The sequence below is a fragment of the Halichondria panicea genome, chromosome 10 (genome assembly GCF_963675165.1).
Source record: "Halichondria panicea chromosome 10, odHalPani1.1, whole genome shotgun sequence".
NCBI lineage: Eukaryota > Metazoa > Porifera > Demospongiae > Suberitida > Halichondriidae > Halichondria > Halichondria panicea.
In genome coordinates this window covers 1,319,144-1,338,703 of record NC_087386.1, presented here as the reverse complement: position 1 = coordinate 1,338,703, position 19,560 = coordinate 1,319,144, and the positions used below count along the sequence as shown (strand labels likewise).

Sequence of the window (19,560 nt, the reverse complement as noted above, 5' to 3'; positions counted from 1 at the left end):
TTCATTTTAATAGGAGAGTTTATTCGTCCAAGTGGCCATACTCTACCAAATGGTCTTACGTCACTGAGTGACAATCGAAATACCTGCCTAGCTTAAGTACATTGTACACAAACAAGTGATTGTATGTATGTTTACTTTTATGATAGACTACTCACAATACATATACCTTGTCAGAATTTAGGCTAATTCGAGTTCTTCAAGTTTTACGTACATATAAAATCTCCATTCCAAGAATGAGCTTATAATTATAGCTACGTATTAATTTCTCTGCTACATTGCATTGCATCATTCAAAATTTCTCGTTTTGCATTGCAATTCATGTACTCCTGGTGACAATTGTTGATATGATATAGTGCAGTACAATATCAATATCAACCTTCTCGACATGTCAACTTCTATGTGAGGCCTGCTTCACAATAAGACCACGCGTTTGGCGTTGCAATTGTTTTCAAGTACCATATAGCGGGAAATGTTCGCGATGTAAATTTGGGCTATTTGGATTGAGAGCCCTCAGAATAAATTATCGCAGTTGAAATGTTAGTGCAACATGCCAGGAAACCACACCCACCAAAAGCTTTGCAGGTGTGTGCTCCCAGTTCACGTTGACCACTCGATCAAAAAACGAGAAATTTTGCACCTCACGAAAATTGTCCTCTATAACGGCAGATCTTTTCTGTACAATGATAATAAAATTAAATTAATGTATTCTTTCCCCTGCAACTAAACAATATAGTGATTCATGGTTAAATGGTTTCCTGTTTAATTTTCGGTTTCTTGAGGATGTAAAGTAATCAATGTGGCATACCAAGTGATTAAAGAAGAGTGGCAAGAATTCCAAGAATTCCAAGTAGCTACTGTACATCTGTTACTACTACTACCACAGTATAGTGCCAGTTTCATATGTATATAAATAGCTGAGTGGTTTTAATAGCGATGGCTACTGTAAAGAGTCTATGGTTGATCAGAGTTTTGCCCTTTTTCATAATGATGTGGATGGTAAACTCCCAGAATGGTAATTTGGTATCATACTCAAGATCTACATGCATGTACCGCGGTATGTATAATTTATAGCATACATCAGTGTACCATAATTATGAGTGATGTGACTGTTAGTGGAATAGACTTGGCTCTAACTGTTCACTACTTGTTTGGATATGCTTTATTGAATACCAGAAATTTTCTCCAATGTGGTTTCCAAATATTAAGGGGTGATTAGTATTAGACGCTTGTGACCGCGCCCCAATGGTCTGAGCGATCGATATAGCGGCAGTCGAGGATCTGGGGGGCCCATTTGTGGGGTTACTTTGCATGAGAATGATTTCCTGAATTTTGTATTTACTTACTAACGGGTAACAGAACATTTCAGCGGGTGGAAAATCACCTGCTAACCGCGTGCTGAAATGAAGACTAAGATTATGTTATTCCATACAGGTGTGTCTATCAGGTTGATGGGGCAAGAACTGACCAGCGGTATCAGTCAAGTTTGTCTGAGTGACATTGGAGAGCAGCCATCACGAGCTAATATATCGGATGGAGTACCAGACACTGTGGAGGGTACTGCCCTGGTGTGTGTCACTGACAACCCCAACTGCTGCAGGCCAGTGGACAATCCTAATGGTGGAGCAGTCGGAGAGTGGAGAGTAAATGAATTTCCAGTACCTGGTATGAACGAAAACCCATCATCTCGCATCTATAGGAATCGAGGTACTGGTCAGGTGCGAATTAATCATCGACCTAGTACTGAAGGCACTGCGATGAGTGTGATTGGAGAATACTGCTGCACGATACCTGATATGAGCGGTGCCCCCCAGACACTCTGTGTTGAAGTTACCAGTGAGCCATATCTATTAAACAGACCATTCAGAACGTTTACCCACTCTTCCTTCTTTCTCACATGTACATATAGATGACACAATGTGCAACTCAGGTGCTAGTACTACTAGTAACCAACTCCCACCTGTAACGTTAACAAGTACTATAATTATACTTACTGAAATGAAAGCTTCATAATAAATACGTACAAATTAATAATTAATATACCTTTAACCATCACTCAATCAAGTTGATTTAGAAACAATTATTATGGCATAAACCAGCAGTAATGCTATTGTTATAAATGTACTTTCACTACCATTCTTGATATGCATGAAAATTTTACCATATACCATATCTAGAAACAGCTACAGGGGAAATTACGACGGCTACTGTAAATAGCTATTCTACTACTGACAATGCAACTCCAGCTGCTAACGAATCACCTGCTACGTTCGTACTGGCTGGAATTGTGGCAATACTGAGTATAATAATTCTACTCCTAATTAGCCTCGTTATACTCTTGTTCTACAAGTACAAGAGAGCCAAACAATCACATGATGTAATGGGAACACAAGATATAGTACAAGCGATTGCTACGGACATTGATCTGAATGATAACCAGGCGTATGGGAAAGCTAGAGAAGCTCAAGACAAGGCAATGCCACAGGAGGCTGGACAAACTACTGAACTGTATGATTACATACCAAATACCCTATTCCAAGGCCACCCTCCAGGTGCTCAAACGAGTGCTATTGACAACAGTGAAGGAGTTGTGTCCAGTGAGGTGTATCAGGAGATATCATGAAACTGACTCCCACTTTTAAGTGCTATGCATACTTTTAGCGAATTGACTGTTTTTGTGACCACATAATTATGACGTAGATTCAATTGTGTTATTCATCTTGATTAAATATGCATGTTTATGCATCCATGACAAATGTTTACACAAACAGTTGAGAAATGAAGGTGAGGCTAATTAGGTAGATCTAGTGTGAGAGAGACTGCATTAAGAAATTAGAAAAATGAAAATCAATATAAGGATTCATTTCTTGCTGTATGTCATCCTACCAAGTGCTAAAGGTTAGTAATAAACAATTAGTCATATACCCGGTACATACTTGTACTTTATTATAATAGGAGAGTTTATTCGTCCAAATGAACATACTCTACCTGCTGGTCTTACGTCACTGAGTGGGTCTGATGCTATTGGAGGCTGCCCTCAAGACTGTGTGAATAATGTGAATAAAGTTTGTCAATGTTCTGATGGCACACCCTTTACTTCAACTCTCATCGACGGGGTGTGTCCTACAAGTGTGAATACTACTGAGCCAACTTGGGCGAGAGATTTCTTTACTATCAGTAGAAGTGTGGAGACTCAAGTAATAATTGGATTTAACTGGAATACTGGATTTGCACTCAGAGGAGTTGAACTGAAACTGTTTAACTGTGCAACACTGAATACTGACATTCATACCATCAATGTGTGGGGGTCCATTATCTACCCAACCTTCGATCCTACATCACTAGTAGGAAGTTATGTAGCAAATGGAGATGATCTGAATTGCAATTCTGTGACAACAATCATTATTCAAGCAAATGCAAATGCAAATTTCAGAGCCTATTACATTGAGTTTAAATTCCTTCAAGGAGACAGTAACACTGGCATCTACATAGCTGAGGCAAAATTCAGTGACACAACTATTACCATCCCCAATGAAGCCACCTCATCTCCTCCATCACCAGCTGTCACCTCAACCCCTCAACAACCCTCACCATCCTCAACAATTACCTCCGTCCCTCTTCCAATGATGTCATCCATAGACAGTACCCTATTCAGCTCACCTGTTGTGACTGTGACGACTGCCCCAATTCAAAATACAAGTTCATCGTATCGATTATCAACAATGCAACTAACAGCGACACCCACACCTACAGTTACACGTGTAGGCTTCACTGACTTCTCAACTGACCCCCCCACTGACACTGTGCCCCCCACAACTGCCCCCCCACCTGGCCCCCAGCTGGGTGCAATCGTTGGTCCACTAGTCGGAGTGATTGTTGTACTCATTATCGTTATAGTGATTGTTTTACTATGGAAACAGAAAAGAAATGCAGAAAGGAACAGACCAGAAGGAATCATTCAAATGAACGATCTTACTTATCGGTCCTCTGCAATCGACTCAGAAAACATTGACCTGAAAACAAACCAGGCTTATGGAAATATTGAGCATGGAGAAACAGCTGTAACTGTTGCTAACCTGGTTGCTAACCCTTCCTACGAGAGTATGCCCCCACCCATTGCCCAACAGAGTGTAGAGTATGACTATATTCCTGACCTACTCCATGGCAATACGCCGGCTAGTAACAGTCGAGATGGGACTGAGGACAGTAACGGTAGACCTACCTCTGTAGTGTATGAGGAAATACCTGCCTAGCTTAAGTACATTGTACACAAACAAGTGCTTGTAATGTTTACTTTTATGATAATTCACAAAAGCAGTTTGTTTTTGTTTGAAGGGTACAACATTCCACTTAGTAATCCATTTCCTAGCAACTAATTCGTTGTTTTTAAGTTTTACACACGCGTATAAATGTCGCTTTCAAGAGCTTAGAACTATACGTATTGCTTAGCCTCGTTCATAGGTCGACTTTTCCCGTATAGCGCGAAATTTTCGAGGCACTTATATTTCGTGGATTGGCCTCTAAAAGCTATTTCGTTGCACAATGTTCGTGGAATGACTGTTTACCGGAAGCCACGCCTTTAAAACTATGCATGTTATAGCAGGTAATTCAATTTTCATGGACTTAATTTTTGTGTAGGATTCTAACCCACGAAATCCGCAAAAATTAAGCCCCTCGAACATTTCGCGCTATACGGTAGATCGAAGTTGGCGATTTAGCGTTAAATTTTAGAGACAACTCGGTTGGGAACAAGGCTATATACCTATATTGCTTGGTAGCATTTCTAATTGACATTGATATAGCTAGTGCAGTACATACAATAATATCAAGTTGGACCCTTCTCCACACCTCAACTTCCATCTGATGCCTCGGGGAACTGGGGGTGTGGCGCCTTCTGAAGGGACCACTGGTTCCAACATCAATGGTCCCACATTACAATAGTAAGTGACCCTATAAGTGTTGCAATTGTGTATGTTTAGTACCGTATAGCTGAAAATGTTCACGAGTGCAAATTCGGGCTATTTGTAATAAATATTTGCGGTTCTAATATTTGCGTTTACTGCTCTGCCTCAAAAACTGAGAAATGTTTTGCTAATGGTTCGTACAATACCGTGGCAACTAGTGATTCATGGTTAAATGGTTTCCTGTGTAAGTTTTGATTTCATTCAAGGTGAGCAATCGATGTGGCATATAATTATACTAATTGACTATTAAAAGAAGTATGGCAAACAATTCCCCAGTATAGACATAATTATAGCTATATATATAGCTACTGTACAGCTGTATAAAGACTACTACCACAGTATAGTGCCAGTTATGTGCATGTCTAACTAGCTGAGTGCTTTTATTTAGCGATGGCTATTGTAACGAGTCTATGGTTGATCAATGTTTTGCTAAACGGTTCGTACAATACCGTGGCAACTAGTAATTCATGGTTAAATGATTTCCTGTGTAAGTTTTGATTTCATTCAAAGTGAGCAATCGATGTGGCATATAATTATACTAATTGACTATTAAAAGAAGTATGGCAAACAATTCCCCAGTATAGACATAGTTATAGCTATATATATAGCTACTGTACAGCTGTATAAAGACTACTACCACAGTATAGTGCCAGTTACGTGCATGTCTAATTAGCTGAGTGCTTTTATTTAGCGATGGCTGCTGTAACGAGTCTATGGTTGATCAGAGTTTTGCCAGTTCTCATGGCGATGTGGATGGTCAACTCCCAGAATGGTAAATTGGTCATATAGATGTAAAAAAAAACTGCATACTATGTGACTGTTATAGGGGAATGAACTGGCTCTAGATCGATCTATAACTGTGGTATAATTATAGCTCTTCTTGTGTGGATATGAGAACCTATTCTTTATGATAAAAAAGTATTTCAGGAATTTGCCCAAGCGGGTGAAAATGTGATTCCAAATATTAAAGAGGTGATTAGCAATAACGCTTGTGACCGCACCATAATGGCCGTAGCGAGACAAAGGTCGTTTATATAGCGAGGGGTCTGGGGGTCCCCCCCAGGGGTTACTTTACAAGAATGAAGTGTGGCAACTTCAATGTTGCTACAAACCTATATCCAACAACTGACCTCGGCGAAATGTTACCCACGAAAATGTAGGCGTGGTTTACCGGAATGCATCAATGCAGTGCATGTAATGAAGCATTTTACTCACGAAAATCACCGCTCTTCAAATTAAACAAAATTTTACCACATGAAAATCACCTGCTATACGGCAGTCAATTCTCAACAACCTACATAATTATAGCATGTGACATCGTGTGATGTACAATCTTACAACATGATTGTATTATTATGTGCAACATGATCGTGGTTACTGGACCCTGGACTAAGCAAACACACTGTTATACTCATAGTCAATGTAGCAGGAACATTTCACTCTTTGGCTCGAAAGCCTCAGAATAAATTTCCGTGGGTTGTAATATTTGCCTTTCAATGCCAGGAAACCACACTCACCAATACCTTTGCATGTGATATTTCGGCGTGGGAGTTGCTAGTAGGAAATTTAAATGCAAATGTTTAGGGAGTGATTGGTGCAAGTAACATATTTACCTGCTCCAAGCTGGTGATAAAACATTTCAAGTGGGTAGAAAATCACCCGCCAACCTGCACTGAAATAAATGTTATTTCATACAGGTGTGTCCATCAGGTTCATGGGTGTGGAACTGACTAGCGGTATCAGCCGAGTTTGTTTGAGTGACATTGGAGAGCAGCTACAAGGAATATCAGACACTGTGGAGGGTCCTGCCCTGGTGTGTGTCACTGACAACCCCAACTGTTGCAGGGCAGTGGACAGTCCTAATGGCGGGGAAGTCGGAGAGTGGAAAATAAATGGATTTACAGTACTTGGTATTAATCAAATCCCACCACTTCGCATCTATAGGAATCGAGGTACTGGTCTGGTGCGAATCAATTATCGACCTAATGCTGAAGGCAACCCCTTACAAAGTGTAACTGGACAATACTGCTGCACGATACCTGATATGAGCGGTGTCATCCGGACACTCTGTGTTGATGTTACACTCGATGGTGTGTTGTGATTTGACAACATTTGAAATTCCTATATAACACCTCAGGGGGATGATATTGATACATGCACTTATATCTATCTCGATTATTGTTGTACAGATGCAGATTGCAATACATCAACTATGCCACTACCTACTGCTACCAGTACGGCTACTGTAACAGGTAAAACTGCAAATTATGTACATGTACATGCATATGTGCCTTCAACCACATCCCATGGTGTGCATTAACACATATGCCAGCAGTAATGCTATTGCTATTGTTATAATAATGTGTGTTCACTACCATTAATTCTTGGAAATACAGTCCCTATTTATAGGAACAACTCACCAACAGTGCAATTAATAATACATTCACCTGCAATTATAGGCTTCACTGACATCGTGCCCCCCACAACTGACCCCCCACCTGGATCAAGTGACCCCCAGCTGGGTGCAATCGTTGGTCCACTAGTTGGAGTGATTGTTGTACTCATTCTCATTATAGTGATTGTTATGGTTACATGTACATCGCGGAGAAAGAAAAGAAATGGACAATCAGAAGTAAACATTCCAACGAATGATCTTACTAATCGTTCCTCTGCAATCAACTCGGAAAACATTTACCTGAAAACAAACCAGGCTTATGGAAGTATCAAGCATGGAGAAACAGCTGTAACTGTTACTAACCAGGTTGCTAACCCTTCCTACGAGAGTGTGCCCCCACCCATTTCCCAACAGAGTGTAGAGTATGACTGCATTCCTGACCTACTCCATGACAACACACCAGCTAGTAACAGTGGAGACGGGACTGAGGACAGTAACGGTGGACCTACTTCTCTAGTGTATGAGGAAATACCTGCCTAGCTTAAGTACATTGTACACAAACAAGTGCTTGTATGTTTACTTTTATGATAAATATTCACGTTTAAAAAAGAAGGCACAACATTCCACTTAGTAATCCATTGCCTAACGTCATGAATTGGTTGTTTTTATATTTACATACGTGTATAAAATGTCGCTTTCAAAATGAGCAAAGAGCTTATAGCTACGATTTGCTCATTTGCATTAATTGATATAGTGCAGTACAATATCAATATCCAGTTGGACCCTTCTCGACACGACAACTTCTATGTGAGGACTGCTCCTATGCCATTCAATAAGACTGTTTTGGTATTACAATTGTTTTCAAGTACCATATAGCGGGAAATGTTCGCGATGTAAATTTGGGCTATTTGGATTGAGAGCCCTCAGAATAAATTATCACAGTTGAAATGTTAGTGCTCAACATGCCAGGAAATCACACCCACCAAAAGCTTTGCAGGTGTGTGCTCCCAGTTCATGTTGACCACTCGATCAAAAACGAGAAATTTTGCACCTCACGAAAATTGTCCTCTATAACGGCAGATCTTTTCTGTACAATGATAATAAAATTAATAATTATGTTCTTTCCCCGGCAACTAAACAGTATATAGTGATTCATAGTTAAATGGTTTCCTGTTTAATTTTCGGTTTCATTGAGGATGTGGAGCAATCAATGTGGCATAGATCTACCAAGTGACTAAAGAAGAGTGGCAAGAATTCCAAGTAGCTACTGTACATCTGTTACTACTACTACCACAGTATAGTGCCAGTTTCATATGTATATAACTAGCTGAGTGGTTTTAATAGCGATGGCTACTGTAAAGAGTCTATGGTTGATCAGAGTTTTGCCCTTTTTCATAATGATGTGGATGGTAAACTCCAAGAATGGTAATTTGGTATCATACTCAAGATCTACATGCATGTACCCTGGTATGTATAATTTATAGCATACATCAGTGTACCATAATTATGAGTGATGTGACTGTTAGTGGAATAGACTGGCTCTAACTGTTCACTACTATAAAGTCTTGTTTGGATGTGAACCTATTCTTTGAATACCCCAATGTAGTTTCCAAATCTTAAGGGGTGATTAGCATTAGACGCTTGTGACCGGGCCCCAATGGCTGTAGCAATTGATTTAGCGCAGTCGAGGGTCTGGGGGCCCATTTGTAAGGTTACTTTGCATGAGAATGATTTCCTGAATTTTGAGGACAAAAATTAGTGGCAACTGCAAAACTTTAACCCTATATTCCGGCCATAGTTGTCAAACCTCAACAACCTGTGCACGGAACATGTGACATTGTACATTTCAATGTACCATGCACCTAGCTAGTGTATCTGTAACATGATCGTGGTTACTGATCCATGACTAAGCAAACTCATTGTTATACCATCGAAATGCACATTGTCATTGTAGATGTACAAAAATGTTAAGCGGATGATTTACAGGTCCAAGTACCAGGTGACAGAACATTTCAGTGGGTGGAAAATCCCCTGCTAACCCGTGCTGAAATGAAGACTAAGACTATTTCATTCCATACAGGTGTGTCCATTAGGTTGATGGGGCAAGAACTGACCAGCGGTATCAGTCAAGTTTGTCTGAGTAACATTGGAGAGCAGCCATCACGAGCTAATGCAACGATGGGAGTACCAGACACAGTGGAGGGTCCTGCCCTGGTGTGTGTCACTAACAACCGCAACTGTTGTAGGCCAGTGGACAATCCTAATGGCGGGGGAGTCGGAGATTGGACAATAAATGGATTTCCAGCACCTGGTATTAATGCAGTACCACTAGCTCGCGTCTATAGGAATCGAGGTACTGGTCTGGTGCGAATTAATGCTCAATCTGGCATTGAAGATGCTGTGGGAGTGATTGGACAATACTGCTGCACGATACCTGATATGAGCGGTGTCTTCCAGGAACTCTGTGTTGAAGTTAACAGTGAGCCATATCTATTAAACAGATCATAGAACATTTACTCACTCTTCTCTTTCCTACATACAGATGACACAATGTGCAACTCAAGTGTTAGTAACCAACTTCCAGGTACGTACTTACGTTACGTGCATGAAAGCTTCAAATTAAATGTACAAGCTAGATATAGGTATATGCCTTCACCATATATAACTTATCTATAGCTAAATAAAGAAATAACACCATTATAGCATAAACCAGCAGTAATGCTATTGTTATAAAATTAATGTACTTTCACTACCATTCTCTTGATATGCATGATCCTACAAACACTTACAGAAGAACTTACTACTGATTCTACTACAGAAAATCCAACTACAACTCCAGCTTGTGCTAACAAATCACCTGCCACGTTCATACTGGCTGGAATTGTGGCAATACTGAGTATAATAATTCTACTTCTAATTAGCCTCGTTATACTGCTGTTCTACAAGTACAAGAGAGCCAAACAATCACATGATGTAATGGGAACACAAGATGTAGTACAAGCGATTGCTACAGACATTGATCTGAATGATAACCAGGCGTATGGGAAAGCTAGAGAAGCTCAAAACAAGGCAATGTCACAGGAGGCTGGACAAACTACTGAACTGTATGATTACATACCAAACACCCTATTCCAAGGCCACCCTCCAGGTGCTCAAACGAGTGCTATGGACGACAGTGAAGGAGTTGTGTCCAGTGAGGTGTACCAGGAGATATCATGAAACTGACTCCCACTTTTAAGTGCTATGCATACTTTTAGCGAATTCACTGTTTTTGTGACCACATAATTATGACGTGGATTCAATTGTGTTATTCATCTTGATTAAATATGTATGTTTATGCATCCATGACAAATGTTTACACAAACAGTTGAGAAATCAGAAGGTGAGGCTAATTAGGTAGATCTAGTGTGAGAGAGACTGCATTAAGAAATTAGAAAAATGAAACTCACTATAAAGATTCATTTCTTGCTGTATGTCATCCTAACGAGTGCTAAAGGTTAGTAATACACAATTAGTCATATACCCGGTACATATACTTGTACTTTATTTTAATAGGAGGGTTTATTCGTCCAGATGAACATACTCTACCTGCTGGTCTTATGTCACTGAATGGGTCTGATGCTAATGGAGGCTGCCTTCAAAACTGTGTGGATAATGTGAATAACATTTGTCTATGTTCTGATGGCGTACCCTTTACTTCAACTCTCATCGATGGGGTGTATCCCACTAGTGTGGTCACCACTGAGCTAACTTGGGCGAGACATTTCTTTACTATCAGTAGAAGTGGGGAGACTCAAGTAATTATTGGATTTAACTGGAATACTGGATTCATGCTCAGAGGAGTTGAACTGAAACTGTTTAACTGTGCAACACTGGGTACTGACATTCGTACCATCAATGTGTGGGAGTCCATTCTCTACCCAACCTTCAATCCTATAGTTGCAACACAAATAGGAAACTATGTAACAACTGGAGGTGATCTGAACTGTAATTCTGTGACAGCAATTGTTATTCAAGCAAATGCAAATGTAAATTTCCAAACCTATTACATTGAGTTTGAATTTGAACAAGGAGACAGTAACACTGACATCTACATAGCTGAGGCTAGATTCAGTAACACAACTATTACCATCCCCAATGAAGTCACCTCATCTCCTCCATCACCAGCTGTCACCTCAACCCCTCAACAACCCTCACCATCCTCAATAATTATCTCAACATTTGTTCCAATGATGTCATCTATGGACACTACCCTATTCAGCTCACCTGTTGTGACTGTGACGACTGCCCCAATTCAAAAAACAAGTTCATCGTATCGATTATCAACAATGCAACTAACAGCGACACCCACACCTACAGTTACACCTATAGGCTTCACTGACTTCTCAACTGACCCCCCCACTGACACTGTGCCCCCCACAGCTTCCCCCCCCACCTGGCCCCCAGCTGGGTGCAATCGTTGGTCCACTAGTCGGAGTGATTGTTGTACTCATTCTCATTATAGTGATTGTTTTACTATGGAAACAGAAAAGAAATGCAGAAAGGAACAGACCAGAAGGAATCATTCAAACGAACAATCTTACTAATCGGTCCTCTGCAATCGACTCAGAAAACATTGACCTGAAAACAAACCATCCTCAATAATTATCTCAACATTTGTTCCAATGATGTCATCTATGGACACTACCCTATTCAGCTCACCTGTTGCGACTGTAGCAACTACCTCAATTCAAAAAACAAGTTCATCGAATCGATTATCATCAACAATGCAACAAACACCGACGCCCACAACTGACCCCCCACCTGGATCAAGTGACCCTCAGCTGGGTGCAATCGTTGGTCCACTAGTTGGAATGATTGTTGTACTCATTATCGTTCTAGTTATTGTTTTACTATGGAAACAGAAAAGAAATGCAGAAAGAAACAGACCAGAAGGAAACATTCCAACGAACAATCTTACTAATCGTTCCTCTGCAATTGACTCAGAAAACATTGACCTGAAAACAAACCAGGCTTATGGAAATATCGAGCATGGAGAAACAGCTGTAACTGTTGCTAACCTGGTTGCTAACCCTTCTTACGAGAGTGTGCCCCCACCCATTACCCAACAGAGTGTAGAGTATGACTACATTCCTGACCTACTCCATGGCAACACGCCGGCTAGTAACAGTGGAGATGGGACTGAGGACAGTAACGGTAGACTTACTTCTGTAGTGTATGAGGAAATACCTGCCTAGCTTCAGTACATTGTACACAAACAAGTGCTTGTAATGTTTACTTTCATCACAATAGCAGTTTGTTTTTGTTTAAAGGGTACAACATTCCACTTAGTAATCCATTTCCTAGCAACTAATTCGTTGTTTTTAAGTTTTACATACGCGTATAAATGTCGCTTTCAAGAGCTTAGAACTATACGTATTGCTTAGCCTCGTTCATAGGTCGACTTTTCCCGTATAGCGCGAAATTTTTGAGGCACTATATATTTCGTGGATTGGCCTCTAAAAGCTATTTCGTTGCACAATATTCGTGGAATGACTGCTTACCGGAAGCCACGCCTTTAAAACTATGCATGTTATAGCTCAATTTTCATGGACTTAATTTTTGTGTAGGATTCTAACCCACCAAAATTAAGCCCCTCGAAAATTTCGCGCTATACGGTAGATCGAAGTTGGCGATTTAGCGTTAAATTTTAGAGACAACTCGGTTGGGAACAAGGCTATATACCTATATTGCTTGGTAGCATTTCTATTTGACATTGATATAGCTAGTGCAGTACATACAATAATATCAAGTTGGACCCTTCTCCACACCTCAACTTCCATCTGATGCCTCGGGGAACTGGGGGTGTGGCGCCTTCTGGAGGGACCGCTGGTCCAACATCAATGGTCCCATAATTATTACAATAGTAAGTAACCGTGTTAAGTGTTGCATGCAATTGTGTATTTTCCAGTACCGTATAGCGGAAAATGTTCACGAGTGCAAATTCGGGCTATTTGTAATAAATGTTTGCGGTTGTAATAATTAATTGCGTTTACTGCTCTGCCTCAAAAACTGAGAAATGTTTTGCTAAACGGTTCGTACAATACCGTGGCAACTAGTGATTCATGGTTAAATGATTTCCTATGTAAGTTTTGATTTCATTCAAAGTGAGCAATCGATGTGGCATATAATTATACTAATTGACTATTAAAAGAAGTATGGCAAACAATTCCCCAGTATAAACGTACAGCTACTGTACAGCTGTATGAAGACTACTACCACAGTATAGTGCCAGTTATGTGCATGTTTAACTAGCTGAGTGCTTTTATTTAGCGATGGCTATTGTAACGAGTCTATGGTTGATCAGAGTTTTGCCAGTTCTCATGGCGATGTGGATGGTCAACTCCCATAATGGTAAATTGGTCATATAGATGTAAAAAAAACTGCATACCATGTGACTGTTAGTGGAATGAACTGGCTCTAGATCGATCTATAACTGTGGTATAAGCTCTTCTTGTGTGGATATGAGATTATTGATAAAGAAGTATTTCAGGAATTTGCCCAAGCGGGTGAAAATGTGGTTCCAAATATTAAGGAGATGATTAGCAATAACGCTTGTGACCGCACCATAATGGCCGTAGCGAGACAATGGTCGTTTATATCGCAGGGGGTCTGGGGGTCCCCCCCAGGGGTTTACTTTTTCAAGAATGTAGTGTGGCAACTTCAATGTTGCTACAAACCTTAACCCTATATCCAACAACTGACCTCGGCGAAATGTTACCCACGAAAATGTAGGCGTGGTTTACCGGAACGCATCAATGCAGTGCATGTAATGAAGCATTTTACTCCTGAAAATCACCGCTGTTCAAGTTAAAAAACATTTTATCCACATGAAAATTACCTGCTATACAGTAGTCAATCTCTACATAATTATGGCATGTGACGCATGTGACATCGTGCGATGTACAATCTAGTAGATCTTACAACATGTATTATTATGTGCAACATGATCGTGGTTACTGATCCATGACTAAGCAAACACACTGTTATACATATACCGTATAGCGGGTATATTTCGAGGGTATAAATTTTTGCGCATGGACCTCTACAAAGGATTTCGCGGATTTTATTTTTGTGGTCTGAGTTCCAGCCTTTTGGCGCATGCGCACATCAACATGCAGCTGTACCTCCACATCGTTAGCCTTGAATCCATAATACTGAACACGCCTACTATTCATAAATTTTCGTGGGTATAAATTTTCGCGGTACAGGCTTAATCCGCGAAAACCGCGAACATTTATACCCTCGAAATATACCCGCTATACGGTAGTCATTGTAGCAGGAAAATTTCACTCTTTGGCTCAAAAGCCTCAGAAGAAATTTCCGTGGGTTGTAATATTCACCTTTCAATGCCAGGAAACCACACTCACCAATACCTTTGCATGTGATATACCGGCGTGGGAGTTGCTAGTAGGAAATTTAAATGCAAATATTTAGGGAGTGATTGGTGCAAGTAACATATTTACCTGCTCCAAGCAGGTGATAAAACATTTCAAGTGGGTAGAAAATCACCTGCCAACCTGCACTGAAATAAATGTTATTTCATACAGGTGTGTCCATCAGGTTTATGGGTGTGGAACTGACTAGGGGTATCAGCCGAGTTTGTTTGAGTGACATTGGAGAGCAGCTACCAGGAGCTAAAGCAATGGTGGGAGTACCAGACACTGTGGAGGGTCCTGCCCTGGTGTGTGTTACTAACAACCCCAACTGTTGCAGGTCAGTGGACAATCCTAATGGCGGGGGAGTCGGAGATTGGACAATAAATGGATTTTCAGCACCTGGTATGTATGCAAATCCACAATCGCGTATCTATAGGAATCGAGGTACTGGTCTGGTGCGAATCAATTATCAACCTAGTACTGAAGGTGCCGACCCACCTCTGGTATTGATTGGACAATACTGCTGCACGATACCTGATATGAGCGGTGTCTTCCAGACACTCTGTATTGAAGTTAACAGTAAGCTATCTATTAAACAGACTATTGAGAACATTTATTCACTGTTCTCTTTCCTACAGATGCAGTTTGCAATACATCAACTATGCCACTACCTACTGCTACCAGTACAGCTACTGTAACAGGTAAAACTGCAAATTATGTACATGTACATGCATATGTGCCTTCAATCACATCCCATGGTGTGCATTAACACATATGCCAGCAGTAATGCTATTGCTATTGTTATAATAATGTGTGTTCACTACCATTCTTGAAAATACAATCCCTAATTATAGGAACAACTCACCAACAGTGCAATTAATAATACACCTGCAATTATAGGCTTCACTGACATCGTGCCCCCCACAACTGACCCCCCACCTGGATCAAGTGACCCTCAGCTGGGTGCAATCGTTGGTCCACTAGTTGGAGTGATTGTTGTACTCATTCTCATTATAGTGATTGTTATGGTTACATGTACATCGCGGAGAAAGAAAAGAAATGGACAATCAGAAGGAAACATTCCAACAAACGATCTTACTAATCGTTTCTCTGCAATCGACTCGGAAAACATTGACCTGAAAACAAACCAGGCTTATGGAAATATCAAGCATGGAAAAGCAGCTGTAACTGTTGCTAACCTGGTTGCTAACCCTTCCTACGAGAGTGTGCCCCCACCCATTGCCCAACAGAGTGTAGAGTATGACTACATTCCTGACCTACTCCATGGCAACACGCCGGCTAGTAACAGTGGAGATGGAACTAAGGACAGTAACAGTGGACCTACTTCTCTAGTGTATGAGGAAATACATGCCTAGCTTAAGTACATTGTACACAAACAATTGCTTGTATGTTTTACTTTTATGATAAATATTCACATTAGCAATTTGTTTTGTTTGTTCAAAGCAACAAAATTCCACTTAGTAATCTATTGCCTAGCACTTAGCAATCTATTACCATTCTCATTATCATTAATTAATCAATTACCGTTCTCATGAATTGAAGCTAATTGGTTGATTTTAAGTTTTACATACGTGTGTATATAATGTTGCGTAAAGATGAGCAAAGAGCTTAGAACTACTTAGTCAATGGTATAGTGCAGTGCAATATCAATATCAAGTTTCTCGACCTGTCAACTTCTATGTGGGGACTGTTTCTATACCATTCAAATTTGGCGTTGGACCTAAAATCAAAGGCCTCACTATAGTACAACTTGTTGGCTATTTCGACTAAAGATGCACTCAGTTGTGTATTTTCAAATATCTTTTTGTATTTACATGTCTACCCCTGCAACTAGTTATTCATGGTTTAATGGTTTCCTGTTTATGTTTCATGTTTCATTGAGGAGGTGGAAATCATAGCTATAGAAGAGTGGCTAACCAAGTAGCTATTGTACAGCTGATACTACCACAGTATAGTTCCAGTTTTGTATGTCTAACTAGCTGAGTGCATTTAGCGATGGTTGCTGTAATAAGTCTATGGTTAATGAAAGTTTTGCCATTTCTCATGACAATATTGATGGTCAACTCCCAGAATGGTATATAACTGTCATACTCCAGATCTGTATTGCAGAATTTTGGCATACAGTTATAACATTGCATATACCTGCATGTGACTAGCTGTAATGTGGAATGACTGTACTGGCTATTAGCTGGTCACTCTTGTGTGGATATTTCCATTTTCTTTCCATGAATATAGCTATGTTATTCCACACATACAGGTGTGTCCATCAGGTTCATGGGACAAGAACTGATCAGTGGTATCAGTCGAGTTTGTCTGAGTGACATTGGAGAGCAGCCATCACGAGCTAATATATCGAATGGAATACCAGACACTGTGGAGGGTCCTGCCCTGGTGTGTGTCACTGACAACCCCAACTGTTGCAGGGCAGTGGACAATCCTAATGGTGGAGTAGTCGGAGAATGGACACTAAATGGATTTGAAGTACCTGGTATTAATGCAGACCCATCATCTCACCTCTATAGGAATCGAGGTACTGGTCTGGTGCGAATCAATTATCGACCTAATGCTGAAGGCAACCCCCTACGAAGTGTAACTGGACAATACTGCTGCATGATACCTGATATGAGTAGCGTCTTCCAGACACTCTGTGTTGATGTTACACAAGATGGTGTGTTGCGATTATTTTATGACAACATTTCGAAATGCCTATAATAATTATTATAACACCTCAGGGGGATGATATTGACACTTATATCTATCTTATTATTGTACAGATTCCGTCTGCACTACATCAACTATGACACTACCTACTGCTATGGCTACTGTAACAGGTAAAACTGCAAACTACATGTAGGTAGGTCTAGCAACTGAATATGTTCCTTTAATCACATCCCATGGTGAGCATCAAAATAATTTAGCTAAATAAATAACACATATGCCAGCAGTAATGATATAATATTATTGTTAATACCGTGCTTTCACTATCATTCTTGATATGCATGGAAATACAATCCCTACTATAAAAACAACTCATCAACAGTGCAATATAATTATACAGACACCTACACTTATAGGCTTCACTGACACTGTGCCCCCCACAACTGACCCCCCACCTGGATCAAGTGACCCCCAGCTGGGTGCAATCGTTGGTCCACTAGTTGGAGTGATTGTTGTACTCATTCTCATTATACTCGTTATCATTGTAGTGATTGTTATGGTTACATGGTGGAGCCAGAAAAGAAATGGACAGTGGAACAGAGAAAGAAACATTCAAACAAACAATTTTACTAATCGCTCCTTTGTAATCGACTCGGGAAACATTAACCTGAAAACAAACCAGGCTTATGGAAATATCGAGCATGGAGAAACAGCTGTAACTGTTGCTAACCTGGTTGCTAACCCTTCCTACGAGAGTGTGCCCCCACCCATTGCCCAACAGAGTGTAGAGTATGACTACATTCCTGACCTACTCCATGGCAACATGTCGGGTAGTAACAGTGGAGATGGGACTGAGGACAGTAACGGTGGACTTACTTCTCTAGTGTATGAGCAAATACCTGCCTAGCTTAAGTACATTGTACACAAACGAGTGCTTGTATGTTAACTTTTATGATATATGATAGACTATTCACAATAGCAGTTTGTTTTGTTTGGTCTAAGAGAAGTGCATAACATTCCACTTAGTAATCCATTGCAACGTCATGAATTGGTTGTTTTTAAGTTTACATACGTGTATAAATGTCGCTTTCAAAAATGAGCAAAGAGCTTATAGCTACGTATTGCTCATTTGCATTAATTTACTCAACTATATTTTTGTGTACAATGACAATAAAATATGTTATATGTACCTCTGTAACTAAACAATAGTGATTCCTGTTTATGTTTCATTTCATTGAGGATATAGGTGGCATATAACGTTAGCTAACCCAAGCTATTGTTAATATATACTACCGCAGTATATAGTGCCAGTTACGTGTATATGTCTAACTAACTGAGTGCATTTAACAATGGTTTCTGTAATGAGTCTATTGTTGATCAGAGTTTTGCCTTTTCTCATGATGATGTGGATCGTCAACTCCCAGAATGGTATTCATACTCGAAATCTATATGTAAACATTTTGGCATACATGCAATCATAAAATTGCATACCTGTGACTGTAACTATAGTGGAATGACTGTACTGGCTATTAGCTGGTCACTATTATATATTTAATAATGGATATTTCCCTTTTCTTTTGAATAGCTATGTTATTCCACACATACAGGTGTGTCCATCAGGTTGATGGGACAAGAACTGACTCCTGGTATCAGTCAAGTTTGTCAGAGTGACATTAGAGAGCAGCCATCACAAGCTTATGCAACGGTGGGAGTACCAGACAGAGAGGAGGGTCCTGCCCTGGTGTGTATTACTAATAATCCCAACTGTTGCAGGCCAGTGGACAATCCTAATCCCGGGCCAGTCGGAGAGTGGACAATAAATGGATTTCCAGCACCTGGTATTAATGCAGACCCACAATCTCGAATCTATAGGAATCGAGGTACTGGGCTGGTGCGAATCAATTATCGACCTAATGCTGAAGGAGCCGACCCACCTCTGGTATTGATTGGACAATACTGCTGCATAATACCTGATATGAGCGGTGTCTTCCAGACACTCTGTGTTGAAGTTAACAGTGAGCCATGTCTATTAAACAGATCATAGAACATTAATTTACTCACTCTTCTCTTTCCTACATATAGATGACACAGTGTGCAACTCAAGTGC

The 19,560-nt window shown here is 40.3% G+C and overlaps 7 protein-coding genes across 8 annotated transcripts; all 7 read left to right on the top strand.

Annotated features, from left to right (window-relative positions):
• Positions 1–808: 808 nt before the first annotated feature.
• Positions 809–2,693, top strand: LOC135343222 (uncharacterized). Of its 2 annotated transcripts, none has more exons than XM_064540214.1 (4): positions 809–1,054; positions 1,432–1,833; positions 1,907–1,972; positions 2,175–2,693. In XM_064540214.1, exons 1-4 carry the CDS (start codon positions 934–936, stop codon positions 2,618–2,620), a joined length of 1,035 nt encoding a protein of 344 aa, XP_064396284.1. In that variant the 5' UTR covers positions 809–933; the 3' UTR covers positions 2,621–2,693. The 2 variants fall into 2 exon arrangements, with proteins under 2 accessions (XP_064396284.1, XP_064396285.1); XM_064540215.1 differs by having other exon boundaries at positions 809–1,012; positions 2,175–2,678.
• Positions 2,694–2,837: 144 nt separating this feature from the next.
• LOC135342445 (probable maltase-glucoamylase 2) lies at positions 2,838–4,405 on the top strand. The gene is made up of 2 exons (XM_064539176.1): positions 2,838–2,895; positions 2,953–4,405. Exons 1-2 carry the CDS (start codon positions 2,838–2,840, stop codon positions 4,248–4,250), a joined length of 1,356 nt encoding a protein of 451 aa, XP_064395246.1. The 3' UTR covers positions 4,251–4,405.
• Positions 4,406–5,570: 1,165 nt separating this feature from the next.
• LOC135343225 (uncharacterized) lies at positions 5,571–8,176 on the top strand. Its single transcript, XM_064540217.1, has 4 exons — positions 5,571–5,733; positions 6,659–7,051; positions 7,151–7,213; positions 7,421–8,176. Exons 1-4 carry the CDS (start codon positions 5,655–5,657, stop codon positions 7,894–7,896), a joined length of 1,011 nt encoding a protein of 336 aa, XP_064396287.1. The 5' UTR covers positions 5,571–5,654; the 3' UTR covers positions 7,897–8,176.
• A 354-nt stretch (positions 8,177–8,530) lies between these two features.
• Positions 8,531–10,847, top strand: LOC135343227 (uncharacterized). Its single transcript, XM_064540220.1, has 4 exons — positions 8,531–8,781; positions 9,437–9,835; positions 9,899–9,940; positions 10,148–10,847. Exons 1-4 carry the CDS (start codon positions 8,703–8,705, stop codon positions 10,573–10,575), a joined length of 948 nt encoding a protein of 315 aa, XP_064396290.1. The 5' UTR covers positions 8,531–8,702; the 3' UTR covers positions 10,576–10,847.
• Positions 10,848–10,915: 68 nt separating this feature from the next.
• On the top strand, positions 10,916–11,978 carry LOC135343226 (uncharacterized). Its single transcript, XM_064540219.1, has one exon. It carries the CDS (start codon positions 10,956–10,958, stop codon positions 11,940–11,942), a length of 987 nt encoding a protein of 328 aa, XP_064396289.1. The 5' UTR covers positions 10,916–10,955; the 3' UTR covers positions 11,943–11,978.
• A 1,513-nt stretch (positions 11,979–13,491) lies between these two features.
• LOC135343224 (uncharacterized) lies at positions 13,492–16,265 on the top strand. The gene is made up of 4 exons (XM_064540216.1): positions 13,492–13,749; positions 14,946–15,353; positions 15,413–15,475; positions 15,675–16,265. The coding sequence occupies exons 1-4, from the start codon at positions 13,671–13,673 to the stop codon at positions 16,148–16,150; spliced, it is 1,026 nt and encodes a 341-aa protein (XP_064396286.1). The 5' UTR covers positions 13,492–13,670; the 3' UTR covers positions 16,151–16,265.
• Positions 16,266–16,648: 383 nt separating this feature from the next.
• LOC135342444 (uncharacterized) lies at positions 16,649–18,360 on the top strand. The gene is made up of 4 exons (XM_064539175.1): positions 16,649–16,869; positions 17,053–17,463; positions 17,570–17,626; positions 17,870–18,360. Exons 1-4 carry the CDS (start codon positions 16,791–16,793, stop codon positions 18,358–18,360), a joined length of 1,038 nt encoding a protein of 345 aa, XP_064395245.1. The 5' UTR covers positions 16,649–16,790.
• The last annotated feature ends 1,200 nt before the right edge of the window (positions 18,361–19,560 follow it).